General features: G+C 38.5%; 1 protein-coding gene and 1 pseudogene across 1 annotated transcript; both read right to left on the bottom strand.

The window, feature by feature from the left end:
- Positions 1-9,235: 9,235 nt before the first annotated feature.
- Positions 9,236-10,807, bottom strand: LOC101700920 (synaptotagmin-9-like; annotated as a pseudogene).
- Positions 10,808-22,344: 11,537 nt separating this feature from the next.
- On the bottom strand, positions 22,345-23,774 carry LOC101698242 (olfactory receptor 7E24-like). The gene is made up of 2 exons (XM_021248962.2): positions 23,740-23,774; positions 22,345-23,287 (listed from the first exon to the last, which is right to left on the bottom strand). Exons 1-2 carry the CDS (start codon positions 23,772-23,774, stop codon positions 22,345-22,347), a joined length of 978 nt encoding a protein of 325 aa, XP_021104621.2.
- Positions 23,775-24,412: the final 638 nt, after the last annotated feature.

Here is a 24,412-nt window from a genome sequence, read left to right as displayed (position 1 = left end):
AGTTTTTCTTTTGGTCATTGGTCCTAGTGGCTGGGTCAGAACTGAATGTGCTGCTCCTGTATCAACAAGGAAATTTATAATTTTGTCTTCTACTTTGGCTTTTATCCTGTGATCCTGGGGGCTTGACAGATAAGAACCCTAACCCCCCTAGTCCTCTTTCTAATGTATCATCAAAACCTCCAGTTTGCCCTTCTTGGGGGGGGACTCCTTTTTCCCCATAGGGACACTCATTTTTCTAACGTCCAATCCTCTTGTATCTAGCACATTGGTTCTTCCCCAAGTGGGGATGGTATGAGTCCCTGAGGGGCTTACCCTTCCTTCTGTCTGGAGGGACTGTTTTTTGTGCCTGGAGTGCAGCAATAGTGATTTTTCCCAGTTTCTTGGCTAGGACTTCCTCGGAGACAACACAGTTATCATAAACTTTCTGGGCTACATTCAGGAGTTTAGTCCTATTCTTTCCCTCAAATCCTTCCAATTTCTGTAATTTTTTTTTAATGTCTGGGGCCAACTGGGAAACAAAGGCCAAATTTAAAGCTGTTGCATTTCTGGGAGCCTCTGGGTTAATAGGAGTGAAAACTCTATATGTTTCCAAAAGTCTCTCTAAAAACATAGAGACTCCATTTTTCCCTGGTGAACCTCACTTATCTTACTCAAATTAGTGGGCTTTCTGGCAGCTGCCTGGAGTCCCCCTAATAAGTGCTGGTTGTAGGTCCCCAGCCTTCTCCTACCATCATCATCATTGAGGTCCCATTCAGGGCACCATGACAGAACTGTAGCCTCAGCCCTGGCCAAATACCTCAAGGCTCTGGGAGTGATGTCGGGATTTGGCCCCAAGGCCTCTTTGACTGTCTGTTGATAAATGTAGTCCTGCTCCTCAGTGGTGAACAGGATCTGTAAAAGCTGCTGGCAATCATCCCAAGTTGGCTGATGGGTATGAAAAACAGACTCAAGAAGAGATTAATGCCTGAGGTTTTCAGAGAAGGGGGTATTTTGATGTTTTCAATTGTAAAGATTACTAGTTGTGAAAGGGACATAAATTAATCCTCCCCCGGGTTATGTCTGTTTTAAAGGAAAAAGGGAGGAGGAAGATGGGGCTGATGGACCATAGCCCTGTCCCAATCGTATGGCGAAGTGAGCGGATCTTGTCTGAGGAGGAATCCAAAACCAGGGGGCCTCCAGTGGGAGATTCAGGGCCCCTACCCTGGGTGCCAATTCCACCCGTGTGATAAGGGGGAGGTCGGTGCAAATGGTCCTCAGGGTCAGACTTGAGAGCACCTTTACTGGTTGACACAACCATCAGAGAGGGACACTTTTCTAGTAGATTTTGATTTCTCCTTCTCCAATTCAGAGTTATCAAAGGTCGATCAGGACCTGTACATTGTATAAAATATTTAGGGGGATCTTTCAACATATAGATCCAGATGTCAATATATGGGAATTGACCCAGATGCTGTGGGGCCCTGACTCCTGTGACCACATTTCAAACCTTGTGAGCAATGCGCATAGAATAAATTCCCACCAGGGGCCAACTGACTCTGAAACTGGGCCATTTTAATTGACACAGGGTTTGTAAATTGTCTTTAGAAAATTTTATGCCATATTTATCTTCTCTGTTTGTGGAATAAATTTTTTGAAGTTATTCAAAACACAGTCAAGTGGAGTTCTTTCTGTGGACTGTGAGCAACCCATAATTTTAGCCTGTGAAAATGCAAAAAGGCACACAGAACAAGCAGACAGGCAACAGTAAACAGACAAAGATGAACTTTGGCCAAGTAAAACCTCTGGGGCTGAATGGATACAGACCCCAACCCAGGGAGTCGCCCTTCTGATGACTCCAATACAGTGAGTTTGCTTGCCATTTGGAAGAGACTCTAGATTGGGGAATCTGTGCTGGATCCAGCTTCCTCCTATCTACCCTCAGTGCACTAAGAATCATTCAATTCTTACCTCTAGAGGCTTTCCCGATAAACTCCTGCAGGTAGGTTGATCAACGATAGGGGCCAACTGGGACTGGGCTACCCAGAGCCCCAGAATACCATCAGAGTGACCTCTCCTTCTGCAAACTGGAGCCCACAGGGCTCAAACACCACTGATGTCTAATCCTGGCCTCTCCTAAAAAGAAACAATGGCTCCAAGATAATAAGCTCCAGAGCAGCTGGCTGTCTGTCTGGGACCTCCAAGAATGTTAGACCCAGTGAGAAAGAATCAACCAGAGACCAATATTAAATACACAGAGGAGTTTATTACCAGCAGGGACCTGAGCCCAGTATTGGACTTGAGGCCCAACTAGGGGGAGACAAACATGTTTATACACCTTTGAGGCCAACAGTTTCTAGGCCTCACTATGGGATAGAAATAGCAAAGCAAGCAAAAGGTACAGAAGCAGAATGGCCTGCTGTTAGAACATTTGTAAAACAATAGTTGATTAATTGTTATTCTTAAAGGGACTTTCTAAGGGGAGGAGATTTCTAAGCTTCCTCCTTCTGAGCTCATCTAAAGGACAGGCAGGTGGGTCAATCAGCAATATGGAGTCTGTCTTGCTAACTAGGGTCCTTCAGAGAGATGATCATCCCTTCACCGGGCCTCACAGAGAACAGTACCTACACATTCCGATGCTATTAAGTTAGTTGTCCCTTCCTGGGGAAAAGATGGGATGTACATTTGTATGTCTTTTAGCAAATCTATCACAGCATCCTTAGGTACTGGATACATAGCTTGCTTTAACAGCAACTTAAGTAATTTGGCAGAGTTACGCTACTCTGATGACAGAAACTGACCCATATTTGTAACTTAGCAAAGATAGAAAGTAACCCCCAGCTGGACACACTTACCACCAGTGTCCCTCATCTGAGTCTGAAAATCATCCTGGGAGATCTGTGTGCTGTCTCTTTTACTCTGAGTTTGTCTCAAAGGTGAGTTCATTCATGGATCCAATTCACATCCATGTTGGGTGCCAAATATAGGGAACAGGGAAAGGGGATGTTACTAGAACCTCTGCAGTAAGTCTTAGTCTCCTATGAGCCATGGCAACACAAGGTGAATTACAGGATTACAGGAAAGGTAGAAAAAGGAGACTTTGAGAAGAAGCTGAGCTTTGGGTCTGATCAGTTCTGCTCTAGGCAGCAAAGTTTAGGCCCCAGCTTACTGCACCTTTTATTCAGTACATCAGGAGAAACAAATGTAACAAATGATTTGCAGAGAGTTCAGTACATCCATGTAAACAAGATGTAACAATCCAAGAACAAGGAGGAACTGAGTAGATGAAGATTTTGTTCCTCCCTGGATGTCTTCATGTTGGAGAATCACAGCATCACCGGATCATTGAGGTCTCAGTTGTGGCCAGAGGCCAAAATGCAATTTTGTCTCAGAATTCCATAGCTGGCCTGTAGGCAGGAGAACTAGGCTAACCAAATGATTTTTCCCTAAAATTTTGTAGCATTGCTCCCGACACTAATGGCCAGTGGTGTTGAACTTTTTTCACATATTTATGTATTGTATGTCTTCAGGGAGATGTGTATGCATTTCAATTGACCATTTTTAAGGTGTCTTTTACTTTACAAAAAATCTTTATATATTCTAGATATTTGTCCTTGTAGGAATAGCTAACACAATATTTTTCTGGTCAGTCTTTGGGGGAAATAGGAACTTTATACATTGTTCATGGAAATGTAAATGGCCCAGTGACCCTGCTGTTGAGCCAATCATAGCCTGCAGCTTTGTTTGGCCTAACTGGGCTCCTAGCATGAGAATACAATGAAACACCTCCAAAAAGTTTAAAACCCCCAGAGCTAATCCATGGTGCATGGAAGGTTGATTGAAAATTGCATTGGCATTGTTTGCATCATAATTTGTACTACATTTTTTATTGATACCAAGCCATCTCAAATCCTTTGAGTAAGAGACACAAATGTGTTCACACAAGAGTACCTAAAGTGTACTTTTATATTTCCTTGCTATCCTAATAGGGATTTAATGTAAACCTTACTTTGGATATCTTTTTGAGGTTGAATGGGTTGATAAAAACAATGACAGAGATGTAGAATGTGGCAAGAATATTATGGTTTGGGGCCGAGAATCAGAGCTGTACTGAATGGTCATGTGTCTACATTCTTTTTTAATGTGCCTGTAATCTACTGCTATCATTCCTATAGTGGATGCAGCAGTGGATACACAGTAATCCATTCTATGATCTTCTAGAAGGCCCTACAGGAAGAGCACAGAGAGCCAGCTTTCTCCCCTTAAACGACAGAGAAATAAAATGCTTCATTCTTCTTTGAAAGGAGCAACCTGCCAAGATTAGCAGTCAACATCCTATATGTGAAATCTGATATCTCAGTTCAAAAATAGCTTCTTTCATTCCTACTTAATAACCTAGTACTAGTTATCTAAAATGTCACCTCTGATTTTCTGTAAAATAATAACAATGTTGCTGTCAAATCAAGTTAAAGTTTGTGTATTAGAAAAGAAACAAACTATATAAAACATATAAATCATGCCTGGGATTTAGGAGAGGGTCCATAGCAGATTATAATGTAAATGTTGTTATCCTTGTCCTCATCCTCATCATCACATTTATGAACTGTTTAGAGACCTTAGGAAGTGGGCTGATTATTCACCATAACCTGACTTTGGAGTTTCCATGCACAGAACTCATAATTAGACAAACTGTTCCTTTCTATTCAAACCTCTAAAGATTTCTTAATTATAGTAAAAAAAATGAAGGAATATGAATGTTTCAGAAGATATTGGCCTTTTATTTATTCAAAAAGAATCTACATAATATCCACATCTATTTTCTAAGACTCACCCCATTTTCCACTCTACCACATGATTCCATTCTACTACATACATGTATCACCAAAATAAAGGTTTACCATAGAGTCTGGGGTTATATTGTAATATCCATATATACTTGTCAGTACTGAGTTGTGAATTCATGGGATTTTTTTTGTAATTCCTAACTGCAAAGTGCCTATAGGTCAACTACATTCCCTACAATGTAACAACTCAAGTTCCATGTGCTACATCGTATTGACACATGATCATAGTCCCTCTGTGAAATACAAACATGAAATTGATGTGATCCACAGCATTACCTAAGGAAGAAACATCATTTAGTGAGTTTCTTATTACAGTCTTTTCAAAATCTTTCTCTTTCTCATTGTCACAGAAATGAAAATTTCTAGATAATATATTGGTCAAGAATTGATATATAAATTAAAGCAATTGAAGCATAGAGTTTGTGCCTTACTTAGCATAAAGGAATTTGTTAATCTTGTACGAGAGAAATCAATCCTTTGACTCCTCTGGAGAAAGCAGAGCCCTGGTACTGAAACTAGATGATCGATACCTTAGTCCTGGTGTTTCCTCCTCTACAGGTGGAACATGTGTAAATCTCTCTCTCTCTTTCTGCTCATGATTTTTGAGATAAATGGGGAGAATAACCTACTATCTATGATATCTGTAACAACTCATGGAAGTCTGAAACTTCATAATAGGGTGGTCACTTTTAATAAAGAATGCATTACAGGAATATCCAGTTTATTCAGGAATACTATTATGATCTCCTGTCTAAGTACAGCAGACCACAGAGAGATAAAGATGGTGGAGTAAAAGCCAGCAGGAAATCATTCTCTCCAGGACCTGGAATTGAGATACTTGGAAATCAAAATCCAGATAACAGAAAGAAAGAGCTTCAGGAATCAAGAAAGAGAAGAAATGAGAGTTAGAGATCATAGAGTAACTGAAGTAAATGCTGAGAAAAGCATGAAAAAGTCTAGAAGGCCAAGTCTGGCTCCTGAGACAGAGATCTACCTCCATAAACACAAGGAAAGCCTGGAGAGGGATGGCAGGCCAGGGATAAACAATGGTTCAGCAGCACTCCCCGAAGATGAGCCTCCAGTTATTATGAGCTGTGATGCTCTGTTATGTTTCACTCTGAAACGATGCCTTCCTCAACTCAGGCCAGCATTGCAGTCAAAATCCACCTGCCATATCTTCAAGAGATTTAATCTGGAGCTGTTTTGAAAGAGAGTTTATTGTTTAAGACTGTAGTGGATTCTAATACAACTGCTTCTGGATAAGAACTATTCACCCAAATATCTTAGAGCAGAGGATTTTTTTTTTTAACACACATCTCTCTTTGTTTGGGTTTATTGTTATTTGTTTGTTTTACTTTGCTTTGCTTTTTGGTTTCTTTTGCTCTTTGTTTTACAATTTTTTTCTTAGTTTTTCTTTTTCTTATGTTTTTTCCTGTCACTTTTGACTAATTTTACTTATTTTCCTTTATTCTTCAATCAAATTTGTCACATTTTGACTCATCTTTTCATTCTTCTTTCTTTCTTAAATTTTGTATCTTCTTACATTTTTCCCTTCCCCCACTCCTCCATTTTAATTGTTGCTATGAAAATTTTCTAATTTTTAACTTTAATTTAATCTACTATTATTGATTTCTGATCAAAGATTAATGGTAGAAAGCAGTATGGAGATTTCTTAAAAAAATAAAAATATAAATTCCATTTGAAACAGTTATACTCTAAGTATCTTTCCAAAAGAATTGTAAAACATTGAATGAAGCATACCCATATTTACAGCAGCTCAAATCATAATATTTAAAATATGAAAACTGCCTATATGCCAATCAACACATAAATGTACTAAGAAAATGTGGTATCTACACTCATTGGAGTAATTATTAACCATGCATAAGGATAAATAACAGTCATGCTTTTCAAAATGGGTGCACCTTCAAACCATAGTCTTAAGTGCAGTAAATCAGACGCACAAACTTAAATATCACATGGTTTCTCTGATATGAGTAACACAAACTATAAATAAATTGAAGAGAATAATAAAAGATAGGTGACAGGAAATAGAGATGAACTTTGTGGAGAATGAAAGAGGATCTGGACCTTGGGATTGGGAATGTCAAGAGATGTTAAAAAAAAACAGGAAGTAAAAACAATCAAGATTGAATATGTAGTGTACCAAGTCTCCATGTTTTATTTTATTTTTTTAGAGTTTTCAAAAGTAATATTTATAGGAAACTAAAGAGCAACCAAACAGAATGCAAGAGAACAGAGGCAGAGGTACAAATGGGCTGAAGGTGTTCAAATTTATAACCAGCCTCTGGCCACACCTATACAGGCTAGGCAAAGCTTTCTAGACACAAAGCCACTTGCCCACCATATGGCTTAGTGTCTCTACAAAGCCACCTCATTTCATCTCAACAAGCCAGTATCATACTCTTTAGTACCCCAAGGCTGCCATCTCTGAGCCAGAAGATCCTGAGATGGGAATAACAGTCACAGCTGCCTCACAGTCTTGAACCCAGGCTCCCATTCCCAAAAACATGTCAGTGGTTAATGGGATGGCTGCCTGCCACTATCTACTGGAGCCAGTCTTGTTTCTTTTGGGGCATTCTTTTGGGCTTATCTGCCTGGATCTAGGGACAATCTTTCTGTTCACTATCCTACTGGGACTAACCCTTCATGCTTTGGTTCTAAACACAGGTATGGTGGAGGAATAGGCAGAGGGAAACCTTGGTAAAGAAAGTTAAATTTTACCCAGGTCATCAGGCACAGGCACGACTTGGATTCCTTTTGAATCCCCATGGTCAAAAGCCAATAAGAGATGGAAAAGATTGGGCAGGCTAGGGAGTGCACAAAGCTGGAGTGTAATAATACTACCTCACCCAACTAAAGGCCTCTACCATTTTTAGATCTGACATCAGGTTATGGTTTCTTGTACTAGGCAGGTGTGGCAGCAACAACTTCCTGATAACATGCAAGGATCCTGTTTCCACTCAGTCTCACATTAAATGTTAACTCAAATGAATATAATGAGATTTTTAGGAAGCTAAACTACAACCCAACACTGGATTCTGCTGCAAAGAAATTGTATGAAAAGGGAAATGTTATTTTTAAGTAGAGATGCAAAATGTGTGGAGAGGATGTCTTGTACCATAATGGGACAGAGAGAGGACCACCAGGAAACAACCCCTGGCCCTCCTATTATATGCTGAGGCCTTGGTTTCATTTCTGTGGAAGCAGAAGCAATGAAGATGAGGCATATACGTGACACTAAATTGGCAGGAGGGAAGTGAATAGTGAATGAGCTAGCCAGGGAGAGCCCTTGACCTTCACTCTTGTAGGCATTTCCATTCCCTAAATGCTATGAAAGTGATATATGTCTGCATTGAGAAGAAAATCACTATATGTGGCTGCCTGAGCCTAGATTGTGGGCTATTGCATATGGAAATATCTGAAAAGGCACTCAAGCCATGAAGGCCCCCAAACTGTGCCTTCCCTCAGGAGGACCCTGTGTCATCTCTGTAATATCATATCATACCATGCTATACCTATTTGTGAGGCTGTTCCAACAGTGAAAAATGTGCCTGGGAAAGGGTATTCCAGAATGCAAATGTCATTGAGAGGTAGGCCTCTCTAGTGGGGATGGACATTAAATTTCATTCTAATAACACCAGTTGAAAGGAAGTGGCTACTGGCTACCTAGAAAATAATGTTCTAGACTCTCAGAACTCAGAATCTGATTTTAGCAGAAAAAAGAGCCATGGTCAACTGGTACTTTGTCATGTGCATGGAAGGGGGCAGTGAATTTGCTGTAATCTAACCCTCCTTGCATTTGAGTTTCTTCAGGGGATTGACCTGCTTGTCCTGTTATTCTCTTGAGGCTATTTATTGTAAAGCTGGCTTACTTCAGTACTTCGTGTGGTGAAACTATTCAATGAAGACATTCATTAGCTCAAAGGTAGTGGAATTTGAATTGAGATCTGCTGCCTATATAGCACCTGGATATATTTTTAAATATTCTATCCTTCCAGAGCATTAAAGCAAATAACTTCAAGTCAGAATGACCATTGCCAGGGCAGGTGCTATGTCCCCATTATCAAGGCCTTATTATAAATCACTAAGAGTCTTGGTTCTCCTGGGATACTCACTGTGTCATTTGCTTTCTTCCATAGTCCAGTATTGGTTCTTGCAATGAGAGATGAGCTTCCCCTATAGCACAACACCTTGGGCCACCTGAAGAAGGTGGCTGGATCATTCAGGTTTACCAAATCCAGTTGGGAAAGAGGGCCAGTTATTGCTCTGTTTACAGCTGAGCATTTGATCACTGGATCTTTCTGAGTGTCAGTGGATGCAAAAAGTTACTGAAGATCATTTTTCAATGGTTGTCCTACTGTGTCCTTGGCACAAGCTGTCCTCATCCATAGTCATCTTTTCTCTACCAAGGAATGCCAGTGTGTGATGGGCTTCTGAGTATATGACAGCATTTCACTCCAGTGGACTCTGACCAGCCTCTCAACCTCATTGTCTACTTCACACCAATGATCGCATTGTGAGCTACATAGTCTCTGACTGCTATGGACAAGTGGATTTGGTCAATGTTCTCAGGAGGGACATCAAAGACTATTGCTTCATTGTAAACAGGATTCAGAGTGTTCCTCTTGGTGGATGTTTCCCTCTTCTTCAGTCATCTGCCATGATACAGCAGTGAGACTTTCACATAGGGATCTGATACTCTTTTATTTTTATTTATTTGTTTATTTTTTTGGTACTGGGGATTGAACTCAGGTCCTTGTGCTTGTGCTGCAGGTGGCAAAACCACTGAGCTAAATCCCCAGCCGTCTGATACTCCTTTTATGTCCATGGCCTTTAAATCCCTTGCTTTGATGATGGTAATTATTATCCTGCCAGCCGTGGGAAGATAGCAGAGGGAAAACATGAGCTCTCCAAGATCTATGTTGTCAATGGTGACATATTTGATATTCTTCCAAAGGATAAACTCCCTGGGGAAATCAGCCAAGTCTAAGAAGTGATCCAATAGCACTTGGCCAACTAAGTCATGGCTAAAAGAATTTGTCCAAGTCATGCATGGAGAAGCACAGTTTCTGAGCTTCAAGATCACTGTAGGGAGCTGGAAATAAAAACACTTCATCAAACACAGGATTCAGGGTCTTTCTATGAATTTTAGCCTAGTGTTTTGTTTTCCAATCAGGAAGCAAGTATATTTTCACCTAAGGATCTGAAGTCCCAGAAAAGTCCTTGGCAGGCAAGTTGACAGCTTTGTGAATCCTCCTATGAGCTGCTCTAAGTCGCAGACATATTTTAAAATGAAGTTGTTTCCCACAAGTGTTTCTGTTACTCCTTCTGCTGTCATAATTAGCCAATAGCCTCTGTTTATATAACTCTTGTTTAATTCTACCAATTCCAGTCAACTGTTCCTGTTTTTGAAGCTGCTGGATATTGAAGTCGCAGTTAGACAGGTTGAGTTGTCTTCTGATTGAATTATGCCGAGCTGATGAGGTTGGCTCTGTGGCTTGAGGCTGCATGCAGACCCCATGGCTACAGTTCTCCTGGATCCCTGCCTGGGTGGAGAGGGGAATGTCCTGGGAGGTGTGGCTTGTCTTTATGGAGGAGTCAGGGAAGGGTGGGTCTGTGAAGTCCTCACCGTTCAATTGCTCATTGGTCTCTGTGTCCATGTAGTTAAGAGGCTCCTGGTTGTTGTCTTTGCTACGAGAGAACAGGTCTCATTCTTCCCATGGAACCCAGAAGAGATTCCAAGACATGAAGAGAGACACATCAAAGAGAGCAAGACCACAGGCAGCTACCAGGAGGGTCAGCAGGCTCACTGAGATGTCTGGGTCGAGAAGCAGGGGTCTCATATGGTCCTGCAGGTGGTAGATGAAATCTTGGCAGCTGTCATCCTCCAGGGTGCCATGGGCACAGAGTTCGGCCAGCAGCTGCAGTGCCTGATGACAGAGCTCGACCCTGGACCCAGGCATGCCCCCCTTCCCCACATCCTCAGACCTAGCCAGGCAGGGTCAGGAGACATCCCTCCACCTGCCAGCTCAGAGCCACAGATTCTGGGTGGTCCATGCACACTGCCAGGGGCCTGCCAAGAAAGTTGGAGCACTAGCCCCAGCCCCAGCCCCTGCCCCTCTGGCCTGGCTTCCCACCAGTTGCATGCAGCTAGCTCTTCCCCAGTGAGTCTGTTGCCCTTTCTCGTTCCTGGTCGGCTCCTCAGTCTTTCCCCCTCTCCATGTTTAATGAATTTATTTGTGGCAAACTTATACTAATTAAATTATTTTAGAAAAATCAGTAGATATTTCATATTCACTGAAGAATTTGAAATCCTAAAACAAAAGCAATGAGTACCTGCCACAACACTTTTTTCTTTCATATTATGAAATCTCTTCAATGTTTTATTGTTTTTCCAACTAATGTGTTTCTTGTGTTTCCAGCATAGATACAAATAACACTATTGTGTCTTACCTCTGGTCCATCAAAACATTCTTGCAAGAAGGAATATATAGACAAGAATGGTCTGAGGTTGGGGAATTCATAACTCAGCTTCATTTCTGTGAAGCAAGAAAAGGACTACTGATATTAAATTGTTAATGCCTCTTCCCTCATGAGGTATACACACTGGCAAAATTGAAATAACAAACTTGTGCATTCCTCCCCAAATACTCAGGATTTATGTATTGGAGACAAAAATGATGTGACCTGCTAGGGAATTAGGAAAACTCTGACTTCTGGTCACAGGATATTTAAGTCAAATTATGTAATGACTAGCAAAAACAACAACAACAACAATAATAATAAATGTCTCTTATTTTCATTTATTTTCTGCATTCATCACACATTGATCACATAGTGGCCATGAGTTGTGTTTTAATCCACACTAAATGCAGTTGTACCAACTAGAAATATAAACACTTGTCTCAGAGAGGCTAACAATCTACCCTATGTAAAAGTACTAAGTGGAGCCACTTGGACTAGAAATGAAGTTATTCTTGGGATCCAATGAGATAAACATTTTAATTTTTTCTGAATTATCAGAAAGAATTCAGCTAAAGTTTAGACTGCAGGGATGCCTTGGTCAAACTATATAATTACTCCAGAATATAGGAATATGTAGAGAGCCACAGTGGTATCTTGGATGGGGATGAGAGAGAGGTATGTGCTGAATTATTATGCATCCACACTTTATGAGGTGTTTGATCATGATCTGTCACTGTCATTCCTACAGCATATTCAGCAAGTGCCAAACACAACTCTCCCCCATGATCTCCAAGGATCCTGAAAAGGGAAGAGCAGCAAGCAAAAGAGCTGCTCCTGGTGTGACAGTCTACAGAAATAACTTTTGAGGACATTCATTTTCACTTCTTCTTCCTCCACAAATACAAGGCCATCCTGAGCTCTGGGAATGGGGAACTATTTGTGGAATCATGGGAAAAATTGTGAGGGGAACAATTCTTCTGTTATGATACCACATGTCTCTAATCATACAGAAAAATCCAAATGTGTATTCTGTCTTTTGAACCTGACAATCTGGTTTATTACACTTATAATGCTTTCGTATTACTTTTTCTGTAAACTAATTATAATTTCACAGTTGTAACTAGGGGAGTGTTATGCAGAGGAAATAAAACAAAGTATATAGAACAAATACCTCATTGACTAGCATTCAGAAAGCCCTTAGAAATATCTCATGATGTTATGGGCACTGTCTCCTCCTCTTCATACTCATCATCACCTGCATAATTCTTCTTGAATACTTAGGAAACCAATAGGAAGGACAAACATTCTGTTCTCACAAATAAAATGTCAATGAAAAGTAGAACAGGTATAAGAGGGAAAAAATTTATGAGATTCTGAACTTCCATCACAACCAACAACAACACCAATGCCCTGATAAGTTAAGTGTGTACATACATTTGTCTACCCACAACGTTGTATTTGTACTGATGAGGGGAAACAACTCTTCTTATAATCCTTCTTCCACCATCTCCCTCAACTCTTTCTGGGTAAAGCTTCACTTCTGCTGAGCTGTGACCAAAGACTAAGGATCCAAACCTGTCCTCAGATTAGTGCCTAATGAAAACTTGGGCACTATCCTCAGGATTGATGGGTGTACTATGTCAGCATCTTGAAGCATAAAAATGGGCAGAGTAGAAACAGATATAGACACACTGGACTATAACATTGGTCTGAAGATCTGGAGGTTTGGACTGATTATTGATGATCATATAAATTTGGAGACCTAATACACAGAAGTCATAATCCACTCTTAATAAATATTCTTCAGATCTCTAAGGACTTCCTTGTAGTAATTCAGGAAGAAAAAGAGAATAAAAGACCACCACACTTTTAGATCCTCTACTACTGAGCAGGAAGTGTATGTGTAATAATCCCCTCTTCATGTCTTTAACTTTTGTAAAAGCCGTGTGCACTTCATTCATATTTGTTACACTGGCAAAACATATGTAAAAAAAAAATCACCATTGCAATCATTAGTGTAACATAGTGCCATTAATTACATTAAATTTTAATTAAACATAATTAAATGTAATTATATTTTATTACATTTAAAATTTTGTGCAATTATTGCCATCAAACAACTGCACACATTTTTCCTATTCTCATATTCCTACACATTTCAAAAACACCCTATGCCTCCTCCTATCAGTGTCTGACTTCTCACAGCATTCTACTATGAAATTTGATGAGGAATTAAGCTCACAAACCCACTTAATATTATGACTGTGGACACAGAAATTATAGAACCAGAAGTTTATTTTTTCATCTTTCTCCAACTTATATTTCCAAATAAAAAGTCACAGATCTTGAGAATAGATTGTTATACTGTAGTGCCTGCTTGGAGCATTTTCTTTCTTGTTATATTTTAGCACTGCTGGGAGTTGAACCAAGGGCCTTCAAACTGAACTACTCAGCTACTTTTTATTTTCTGTTGGGAGACAGGGTCTCAGAAAGTCACCAAACTTCCCAGGCTGTGCTCAAATGCTAGGTCACCTTCTTCAGCCTCCCAGAGCGCTAGGATTACAAGTGTGTGCCACCACACCTGGCTTTCAGATGACTTTAAAGTCCAGCACTTTTAATGTCCCTGTTCCAAAGGCTGAAGGAGAAGGATTTCTACACAGAGATGAGCACAATCATCTTTGGGACTGGAATAGATATGAAACAGATGTCAGGCAAGGACAGGTTGGAGCAGAACAAATACATGATGGTGTGGAGGAGGGAGTCAGAGTTGATGGACAGAAAGATGATCAGGTCTCCAACTATAGTGACAGAAACAATCCAAGAACAACATGTCACAGTTCTGGATTCTCTGAAAGTCCATGAGATGAAATTCTGAGCTGTGGATTAGATTTTGTGTTCTGTATTGATTGGGCACCTTCTTAAAGGGTTAGGATAAGAAAACAAGAAAAGTAGATACCAGGAATGCTGTCCTATAGTCACAAAGAAAGTATCCACATTTGATTTCCATGTACCTTCAGAAATACTACTCATCTGGGACAAACCCAATATGCTTTGAAATTTTTCTCTATTGTTTTCTATGCTATTCACTTCTTCCTATGCACACTTATATTCGTGATATATAACTGAGAAATATTAGATAACCAAGAACATCACATATAACAAATCCATAATTACAATAAAATACAGCTCACCATTTTTAGAAAATTGGAGAATAAGAAATATCTTTCCTGCTTTAAGACAAAATATTAATGTTATTAAATGAAATTCAAAAGCTTCTCTTATTCTTATACAAAATGAGAAATTTTCCCCTTGCCAAAATATTAATAACTAATATATTAGTGCTTGACTACATTTTCTAAAATTTAAATTGAATTTCATGGCTCATCATTAGGAACTATTGCTATATAACATTTAATGCCCAGGACTTTTTCATCATTCTTTTATTTTTATATATATCACCCTTTTTCACCACCAGTGTCCACTCAACTTCTGTTTTTCTTTTAAAAATAATCATATATTGAATAATTCCTCATTATTCAATGACAAGAGAGAACTCTCTGTCACAAAAATAGGAAAAATTAACTTCACAGGATTTTTTTTGTAATGACAAGATTAATCTTGCCATTGCTACTAATTATAATATTCAAGTCTTAGTTAACATTTTTCTTTTTTATCACATATGAATTCATTGAGAGTATCCAGTATCAGTTTACTCCTTACTCAAGGCAGATGTCTTAAGCATAAATCAACTCAGAAGAAAATGTCCAGTCCCCGAGATACTAACAAACCACCTTTTTCACAGAAATAAAATTTTGGCCAGCAGAATTTCAAATTAAATTTTAAGTACCTAGGCACCATGCACTAATCTTTCCTATTGCTTTCTAAAGTCCAGAAAGTTTATGTGGAGGTACAGACATTTTAAACCCATGTCCAACTCAGTTTTTTTATTTTTTTCAAAATTATTTCCATTCCCTAAGTAGTAATGAATCAAATATCTGGCATTAGGACTCCTTCTGAGATTGAGAGTGCTGGCCCATTAGAGGGGAAGGATGCAGAGCTGCAAGGGTCCCCTGGGGTGGGACAGAGGGAGAGGCCTGTGCTGACTGGTGAGACTTCTCTCCTGGAACTTTCCTATCATCACAGCCTTCTGCAATAATTGCTGCACCAGTTAACACCCACAGATTGTTCTCATCCTCCACCAAATACCCTCCAAGTGGAAGAAGACAGTGAGAAAGGAGCTGTTACTGGAGAGACAAGGAAGTGAACTGTGTGCCTGGGTTGTCAGAGACTATATTCCAGAATTCTCTGGGCCAGAAGTCAGACATACCAAATCAAAGACCTCTTCGCTTCTTTCTATACAAGGACAGACTTCAGTGAATTGTAATGAAAATGTTGTGCCCCTTTATTCAGTGAAATAAGAATAATATAGGAGCTCATACTTGAGAATGTTGTTCACAATGAATGAAACTAATTACAAAGGACATATAACTGTGATGTTGTCTTGTAGACATTCCTCAATATTGGCTCATAACTTGATGCTTATTGTCATTCTCATCATCATCCTCATCCAAACTATCATATTCTTTTGTTTTGGACATAGTTTACTGACACCCTTCTTTTTCTATCATGCGTTAGATGTATAGCAGATGGAAGGTCAGTGTTGGAGGAAAGGAAAACTGTGACTGACACTTTTGAGACCAGCACAACAGCCATGTGTATAAAATTCACTGTTCTTGTTGTTGAAACTTTGCACATTTTCATTCTCTGACTACTTAAACATTCATGATTGTCCTCTTACTGAGGAAACAGTGGTTCCCATAATCCTTCCTCCCTCCCCACATGTATCAATTTACACCATCTCTCTGCTGAGTGATGACCACAAACTACAATCCAACACCCCTCTCTCACCGGAAGCCCAGTGCAGACTCAATCTCTGGCTTTAGGAATATATCCATGCAGTCTTGAATCAGGGTACCCTAATGCAGAAAACCAAGGATTGGAGGGACACAGAAATGGGCACCCTGGACCTGGAGCTATCAAAATGAAGGGCTGGAGGTACAGAGTGATTACTGAGTATTGTACAACATTGAAGGCTCATTATACACATTTGATAATGACTCAAATTGGCCCACATTATCCCATTCCCTAAGGATTCCAGATAATAATGGAAGAAGAAGTAAAGCAATAATATCCACAAAACATTTTAGGTTCTTCCACTCCTCAGAATGAGGATGAGGTGTACTAATTAGCCTGACTATGTTTTTCTTTTTTAAAAATTCAGATTTTATTTACACTGTTTATTAGGGAAAATATGCATAACCATTAGGTATCATTTTAACTATATTTAAGTGCACATTTTGCTGGCATTAATTGTGTTGACATTTGTGTGCAATAGACACTCATCCATCCCTATACATTCTCCAATTTCACAAAATAATATTTTGTATTAATTTTTAAAAATACAGTTCCAGGGCCTGGGATTTAGCTCAGTGGTTTCACTGCCTGCTGCGCAAGTGCAAGGACCCGAGTTCGGTCCCTGGTACCAAAAACAAACAAACAAAAAAACCCAGTTCCTCCAGCCCCCAACTCTCAATGTACTTTCCATTATGAAATGTGATGAGGAATTAAAACCATTAAACCTCAAATATAATGCCACCAAGGGCCAAATTTAGAGGCCTAGGTGTTTAGTTTTGCTCTATGTTCTTTTTTCCCCTTTTTATTAGTATTACTGATATATGTAACATTTGGACTTAACATGTTTAATTTATTCAGTTCTTGTCCAACTTTTTTGGGGATCAGAATCATATATAGATATAGATATAGATATCTCACATATTAATCCTTACTTTTCCTTTCCTCCACTCTCTCATCTATCACATTCCCAGTGGATGGCAAAGTCTTAATTTCAGACTGTTCTTCCATGGAGTCTCTTCAGGGCACTACTCATGTCCCTGTTCTGCAGGCTGCAGATAAAAGGATTCAACATAGGTGTTACCACAGTGTACATCAATGAGGCCACCATACACTTCCTAGGAGATTGTGATACAGCTGAGCTAAGATACACTCCAATGCCTGTTCCATAAAATAAGCAAACAGCTGACATATGAGACCTGCAGGTAGAGAAGGCTTTATGCCTGCCACCTGATGATGGAACTTTCAGAATAGAGGAAACAATTTTATAGTAAGAGTAAAGATTCCATCAGATAGGAAAGAAACCAAATATAATAACAAATAAATACAATTAATATATAATAAATACAATTAATTAATAAATAGGAAAGAAACCAAATATAACAACAAGTAAATACAATTAATAAATACAATTAATATAGTATTGGTAAAAGTATCTGAACAGGTATGGTTAAGGAGTTGAGAAGGCTCACAGAAGAAATTAGCAATTTCTACATCTTTGAAGCAAATAAGTTGTAAGGCAATCATATTGTGCATCTGGATCCCTGAGCTGACCTGTTGTCTGGCTTGCAGCTGGGGCCTGTCCACACTTGGGATGGTATCAAGGAGTGCCTCTGTCTAGCACCTGTCCCCCTACAGAACTGTTGTCTGGGAGTGGCTTTGGCTAGGGGCTGTGGACCTCAGTCCCTGGTGCCTGAGCAGGTTTCTGGCTAGGGTCTCTGCTAACTTAACAATGGTATGGGTGTGGGATTCTGGGTGATGATTGCGCTTCTGTGCAGCTCTTTTCTGGATGGCACTTTGGATTGGGCCTGTGTTCCCATGTGGCTGGGGTCATGTTGAGGCTGTGGCTAGAGCTGCATGAAGCTATGCAGATCTTGTCCACACCACTGCTCACTGAAATCTGCATACACTTCTTGATGGTATTTGGGTGGGTCTCTCTGGTGCTTGTCTTTTTGATGCAATATCTTTGGTTCCCTGATCTGGAGCCAGACATGACACTACTAACCTAAACTGTGGCAGAAGTACACACCTTTCAGTGGCTTAAAAAATAATAAAATGTTAATGAAACTGATTTTTAAAATTTTATACAGGTTTACTTTACTAAAACCGTCCAGTCTCAGGAATATATCTTTTAGGGATTTTTTTGCATGACTATTTTTTGTTTTGTGTTCTGTAGTGAAGTGTTGAAACTGTTCCATTTTTTCTCTTTCTAAATTTCCTTATTTAAGAATTAAATTTCCTTGTTAAGGACTAGCAACATGACATTCCAAACTCCAAATTTAAATATCAACATTTTTATCTCTCATTGACAGGTTTTTGTCACCTTTTCCTGACACATGAAATGCTTTCACAGCTGCACAGCCTTACCAAAGAAAAATGTGTGTTATAATTGTCTGGTTGTTGTTATAAAAATATACTTTCCAAATTCATTATATCATCCCAGTAAAAACTACCACATAATATGAACATGAAAGGATGTGTGTTTGAGCTCAATATTGGATGTATATTCAATTTGACAATGAATCACTTATTTTTTCCCAAGAAAAAAATCAGTGCTATTAAATACATCATGTCACTCATAAGATAAACTTCCACAGGCCAGGAATTTAGCTCAGTGGTGTCACTGTCTGCCTTGCAAGGTCCCAAGTTTGATTCCTAGTACAAAAAAAACAAAAAAGAAAAAAAAAGATAAACTTTCAAAAATATTCCTGAAGTCTCTTTGTTAATAATCCTTAAATGATTGTTTACCAAGTAATTGCATATTACATAACAAATATTTTCATTTAGGCTCAGTAGAGAATACTGGAAATTGCAGTGAGAGTGAGGAAGTTAACATTTTAGACCTGTACCACTGACCTATTACTAAATGCACACTGTGGGTTAATCTGTACACTTCCCTTGCTCTTACAGCCTCATGCAAATATGAAGAGAATTGCCCAACTCCACTACATGGGTGGACCTAAAGGAAGTTTGGAACTTAAATATGTAGTCACTTCATGTTTTCATCTTCAAATAAGACCTTTTTATTTTACAAATAGCATGCTTATTGGTGGTTAAATTTGAAAGAGGTGCAGAAGCATAAAAGGATGTTAAGTTCTAAAATATACATAGACCCGTTCACCATGTCACCTACTTCTCTTTGTGTATATTTTACTATTTTTATGCCTATGCAAATATTTGCTATGTTCTTGGAATAATTAAATGTCTTAGCTGCTTCTAAATAAAGATACAAGGCCTTTGTATTCCTAACATAGACAAAAACAAGAGCTATTTTACTTTGGCTCTAATTCTATGTGACATTCCCAGGTGGGACATAAGCTGCACAGAGCAGAGCACCAGCCTGTAGAACCCACAGCCATTATGGCCACTTATCGTGATCCACCTAAGAGACGAATCAGTGTTTAAAGAGGATTTTTATTTTTAATTCCTCCTGTGTGTCAGGATAGAGACAGGATCCAGGAAACCTGAAATGAAAATCAATTGATCTTCTCCAAACACATGCATATAATTATACAAAGGTCAAAACCAATTGCCACTTTATAGAAAAAATAAAATGAAAATTTCAGATCCTGGAAAATTTTACTTTAAAAGCATGAAACTGAATCTTTATTCATTGGTTCTAAGAATACCTACATTTCATGTTAGGCTTACAGTGCAGTTGCATAAACAAAAAATCAACTCAGATGTCAAGGCTTAGTGTCAGAGATTGAAAAAACCTTGCCATATGTTATAGAAATCATAAGGTCTGGAAATGGGATTCAGAAATAAACTGTGATTCTTTATATGTGATCCACCACTCCTTTACTTTGTTTCCCAAGCATCAAAAAGTTTTTAGCAGAGATCAGAGCTTAAAATTACACTCATGTCTCAGGAACATTAAACTTTTTCACATGGGTTCTCTTTTGTGAAAAAAAGACTAGTGTAAGAATAAAATAAAGAAAAATAGCAGGAAACAAAGAGCCAAATCTTTTACAAAAGGTTATGGGGACCAAGAGATTGAGGGAGGAGAGAGAGAGGAGAAGGGGGTGAAGAAAGAATAAAAAATTCTTATTCACAACTACCAACTCCCCACTGTGAATATAATCATGATGTTGTGTAAACATGAACTAATGAAAATAATTTTTCTTAATTTAAAAATCTCCAGTTTCCAGAGGAGGAATAAATTCAAACCCTGGGTTGATTTTTGTTGTTGTTGATATTAGGCATTGTTAAAAGGTGGGGAAAAATATGAATATCTTAAAGGAAAATTTGCAATATGGGACAAGAACGACATCAGTACACAGATGTGTGTGGTGGCAAATGCCTATAATCCTATCACTTGTGAGCTAGAGGCAGGACAATGACTATGAGTTTTAGATCAGGAGAGGTTACATAGTGATTTCCTGCCATTTTGAACTGCACAGTGAGGTGCATTGAAAAAATAAAAACAAAAACAAAAAATTGATATCAGTGCTAAGAACTGTGGATTTTATTTTTTAACATCACTTCTGATCTCAGAAATGTTTCCTACAGTGGATGCAGCATGTGTCACTCTCTTGCCCCTGTAATTTACTTGGAACTCCCAAAGGGTGGAACACAGTAAAAAGCTGATCACTTCCTGAAGATGGGAAAAAGAAATGGTGCTTGAACTGTCCAATGGTCTAAGTGCCAAGATTCTGGTGGCAAGATCCCCTATGTGTGATATCAGATAGCCATGTGTAAACATCTCTTCACCCTCTTCTACCCTACACCTTGTAATAGATTACACAAAACAGTATATCCTTTTCATTATTTAAAATATTAGTATGTCACTCTTATGCTTGAGAAACATAGTGCTGCTAAAATTTAAAAATTACATGTAATTGATAACTCAGATGTTGCCATTTTGGGATCCCTCAATATTGGTTCACAATGCTTTGGTTAATTCCATCCTAATCCTCATCCTCATCAGCACCCTAGGAAGAAATGTTCTCCCTTTTCAGGAGCTGAGGAGATAGTTTACAGATAAGCAAAATCTACTATTATGGCCTAGATATTTGGGAAGAAACACCAGTAGGGAAGGAAAATAAAACTTTGAGGATTTGGGAATCCCATCACACACAAGTACATAAGACTAAAAGCTCTTGTGGGGAGGAGTGTGCACAATGCTATAATTACATCTCACAATCCAAACTTTTATGTGTGTTTATGATGCAAAACAATGGCTCCAATAATCCCTCTCTCATCCATCTTTCCTTTTAACAGTTAAGTAAGTTTCCTACTTACATACAAATGAGTTCCTTTCTAAGAGGATGTTCACAAGTCAGATTCATTCATATATGACAACTTGAATCTTCTACAGTACACTTGTAGAAGTTTTCAACTGGAATGTTCCTAAGTCAGGGACTTACTGTATTGAGTTAATTGGTGTCTCTACTGGGTTATGTCCAAAATCTATAAACCCATACCCCCACATGCCAGAGGACCAATGAAGTCTCCACATAAACCCAGAGCACTGACATCAACAATATCAGGTAGGGACATCCTATTTCAGACAACTATGTTGGAGGAGACATAGCAGTACAAAACTGATTGGAAAAATGATAATGAAATGCAGCAGGAACCAGCTGAGTAGGTACTGTGATCTTGGAAACTGACTGCACACAGCTCTTAACTGACAAAATTGGTACATGTTACCCTAATTTCTAGTGACTTCTGAAATATAATGGAAATTGAAGAAAAGAGATAAAATGAATATCCTCAAAAGATTTTGGATCATCTGCTACTCAAGAAGAATCGCAAATGTACTATTCACTTTGTTAATTTCTTTCTTTAAAGTAAAAATAGTGTGTTTTATTTCCATTCTTCACTGTGTAAGATACACATAACTCAATGTATCATACTTACAATTTTCTTGCGTGTGCTGGTATCATTTTTGAGCAAAAATCACTCTTTATCCATTTCCAAAAATTTTTCAACTTTCAAAATAAAACATAGCATCCATGTGAATTCTACCTCCCCCAAATAGCTATAAGTATAATATGAAATGTGATAAAAAAATTAAACTTCTGAAATCAAATGACCAGTATTTCAAAGTGAGTTTTGGGTGTTTAATTTCACAATATTTTCAAACTCACATTTCAAACAGTTGACAAAAATCTTGGGATTATACTCTCCAACCATAGAGCCTCTTCAGGGTGCTACTAATGCCCCTGTTCCTCAGGCTGTAGATGAAGGGATTCAGCATAGGGGTGACCACAGAGCATATCAATGAGGCCACCATGCCCCTGATGGGAGAATACGACACATCTGAACCAAGATATACTCCAATACCAGTTCCATAAAATAAGCAAAGAGCTGAAAGACGAGAGCTACAGGTAGAAAAGGCTTTGTACCTCCCTCCAGATGGTGGGATTTTTAGAATGGAGGAAACAATTTTACAATAAGAGAAAAAGAGCCCTGAGATGGGAAAAAGGCCAAAAATAATAACAACAATACATGTGACTATGGTTTTGATTAAAGGACCGGAACATGAAAGGCTAAGGAGTTGAGAAGGGTCACAGAAGAAATTAGCAATTTTCACATCTTTGAAGCAGGTAAATTGTAAAATAACCACACTGTGCAGCTGAGACTCCACAAGGCTAACAGGGATAGCCATCAACAGTAGTAAGACACACCGGTGTGGGTTCATAATGATTGTGTAATGCAAGGGGTGGCAAATAGCCACAAAGCGGTCATAGGCCATTATAGTCAGAAGCATGTGATCTATACTTGCAAAAATGAGAAACACAGACATCTGTGTGAGGCACCCCACATAGGAAATGGCTCTGTTGTGACTTACAATGTCTACAATCATCTTTGGGACCATAGTAGAGATGAAACAGATGTCAACAAAGGACAGGTTGGAGAGAAAGAAGTACATGGGGATGTGGAGATGGGACTCAGTGCTGATGGCCACGATGATGAGCAGATTTCCGAGCACTGTGACCAGGTACATGGATAGGAACAGTCCAAAGAGGATGGGCTGCAAGTCTGGATCTTCTGAGAAGCCCAGGAGATGGAATGCTGAGACCTGTGTAAGATTATATGTTTTGATAGTGCTTGAACACCTTTTCAAAAAGAAAATTCATTAGAAAAATTAAATTAATAAATAGCACACAAAACTCTGTATATGTTATACATTTGGATATTCCCAATAAAATTATCTCTATATGAAGGCCAAAACTTTCAGCAATATTGTTCTACTATGACAAACTTGACATTCATGAAGTCTTTCATTATTGTATTTCTTTTCCACTACCTACCATACAGTCCCAGTAAGTACACACAGTTTTATTTCAAAAAACATTGAAAGAAAGTTAAGCCATCCCTCCTTTAAATGTATGATTCTATTTAAGAAAATAAAAAGTATTCAACTATAAGTTGCTTTAATTTGAGGGAATGGTAAAATATCCCATAACTTCAGGTGTCTACAATACTACAAGTACTAGGACTGCATTATCTGATAATAAATTAAAGTGAAATTCATCATAATCAGAACACACTGTATTGAGGCAGTTACCTCACAGAAATTTTCTTCGGTTTACTGATTTCCATCTTTCAATGAGATAAGAGCTCACTCAGGCTTTTTTGTGTATCAATAATTTAATATGTAACTCTTATCCTTGTCTTATTCTTGTGTTAACTCATGTGTATGAATGAGGCTAAAATAGGGGCACATAGTTTTAGTACATTATGACCACAATTATAGCATTAGCCCACACTGTACTTGTCAGTGATTCTTAAAAAATGATAAAATACACATTTGACAATTTAAATTTATGCAGTATTTTTTATAATAAAACACCACTGATATATTTGCTAGTTTGACATCTCTTTGTTCCTTTTACTGATTCAGTATTCTACAGTATGTTGGCAATATGCTTTATTGTTTTTTCTGATCATAAACCTTTTTTTTTGCAATGCAAGATGTTAGAATTTTAAAAAGCCTGGCTGAGTCCTATCCTGCTTAATTCTGACTGACAGATTTTCACATCACTTTTTTTCCCATTATAAGCATTGCATTTCTCTTATTTCAGCTACACTAAGGAAACTAGGTTACATGTTTTTGTCAAGCTAAACTGCAATTTAGCTGGGAAAATATACAAAAGAGAAAAGCACATGGAATAATATAAGCATTCTTGGAAACTCATCTGCAGAAAAAAAGTACATAAATAGGGTAAGCGTGTGTGTAA

The sequence above is a fragment of the Heterocephalus glaber genome, unplaced genomic scaffold (assembly GCF_053883595.1).
Source record: "Heterocephalus glaber isolate CG9 unplaced genomic scaffold, H.glaber_assembly_v1.0 deba00001532, whole genome shotgun sequence".
Taxonomy (NCBI): domain Eukaryota; kingdom Metazoa; phylum Chordata; class Mammalia; order Rodentia; family Bathyergidae; genus Heterocephalus; species Heterocephalus glaber.
Note: the sequence above shows the minus strand (reverse complement) of the source record. Positions and strands in the feature narration are given on the sequence as shown.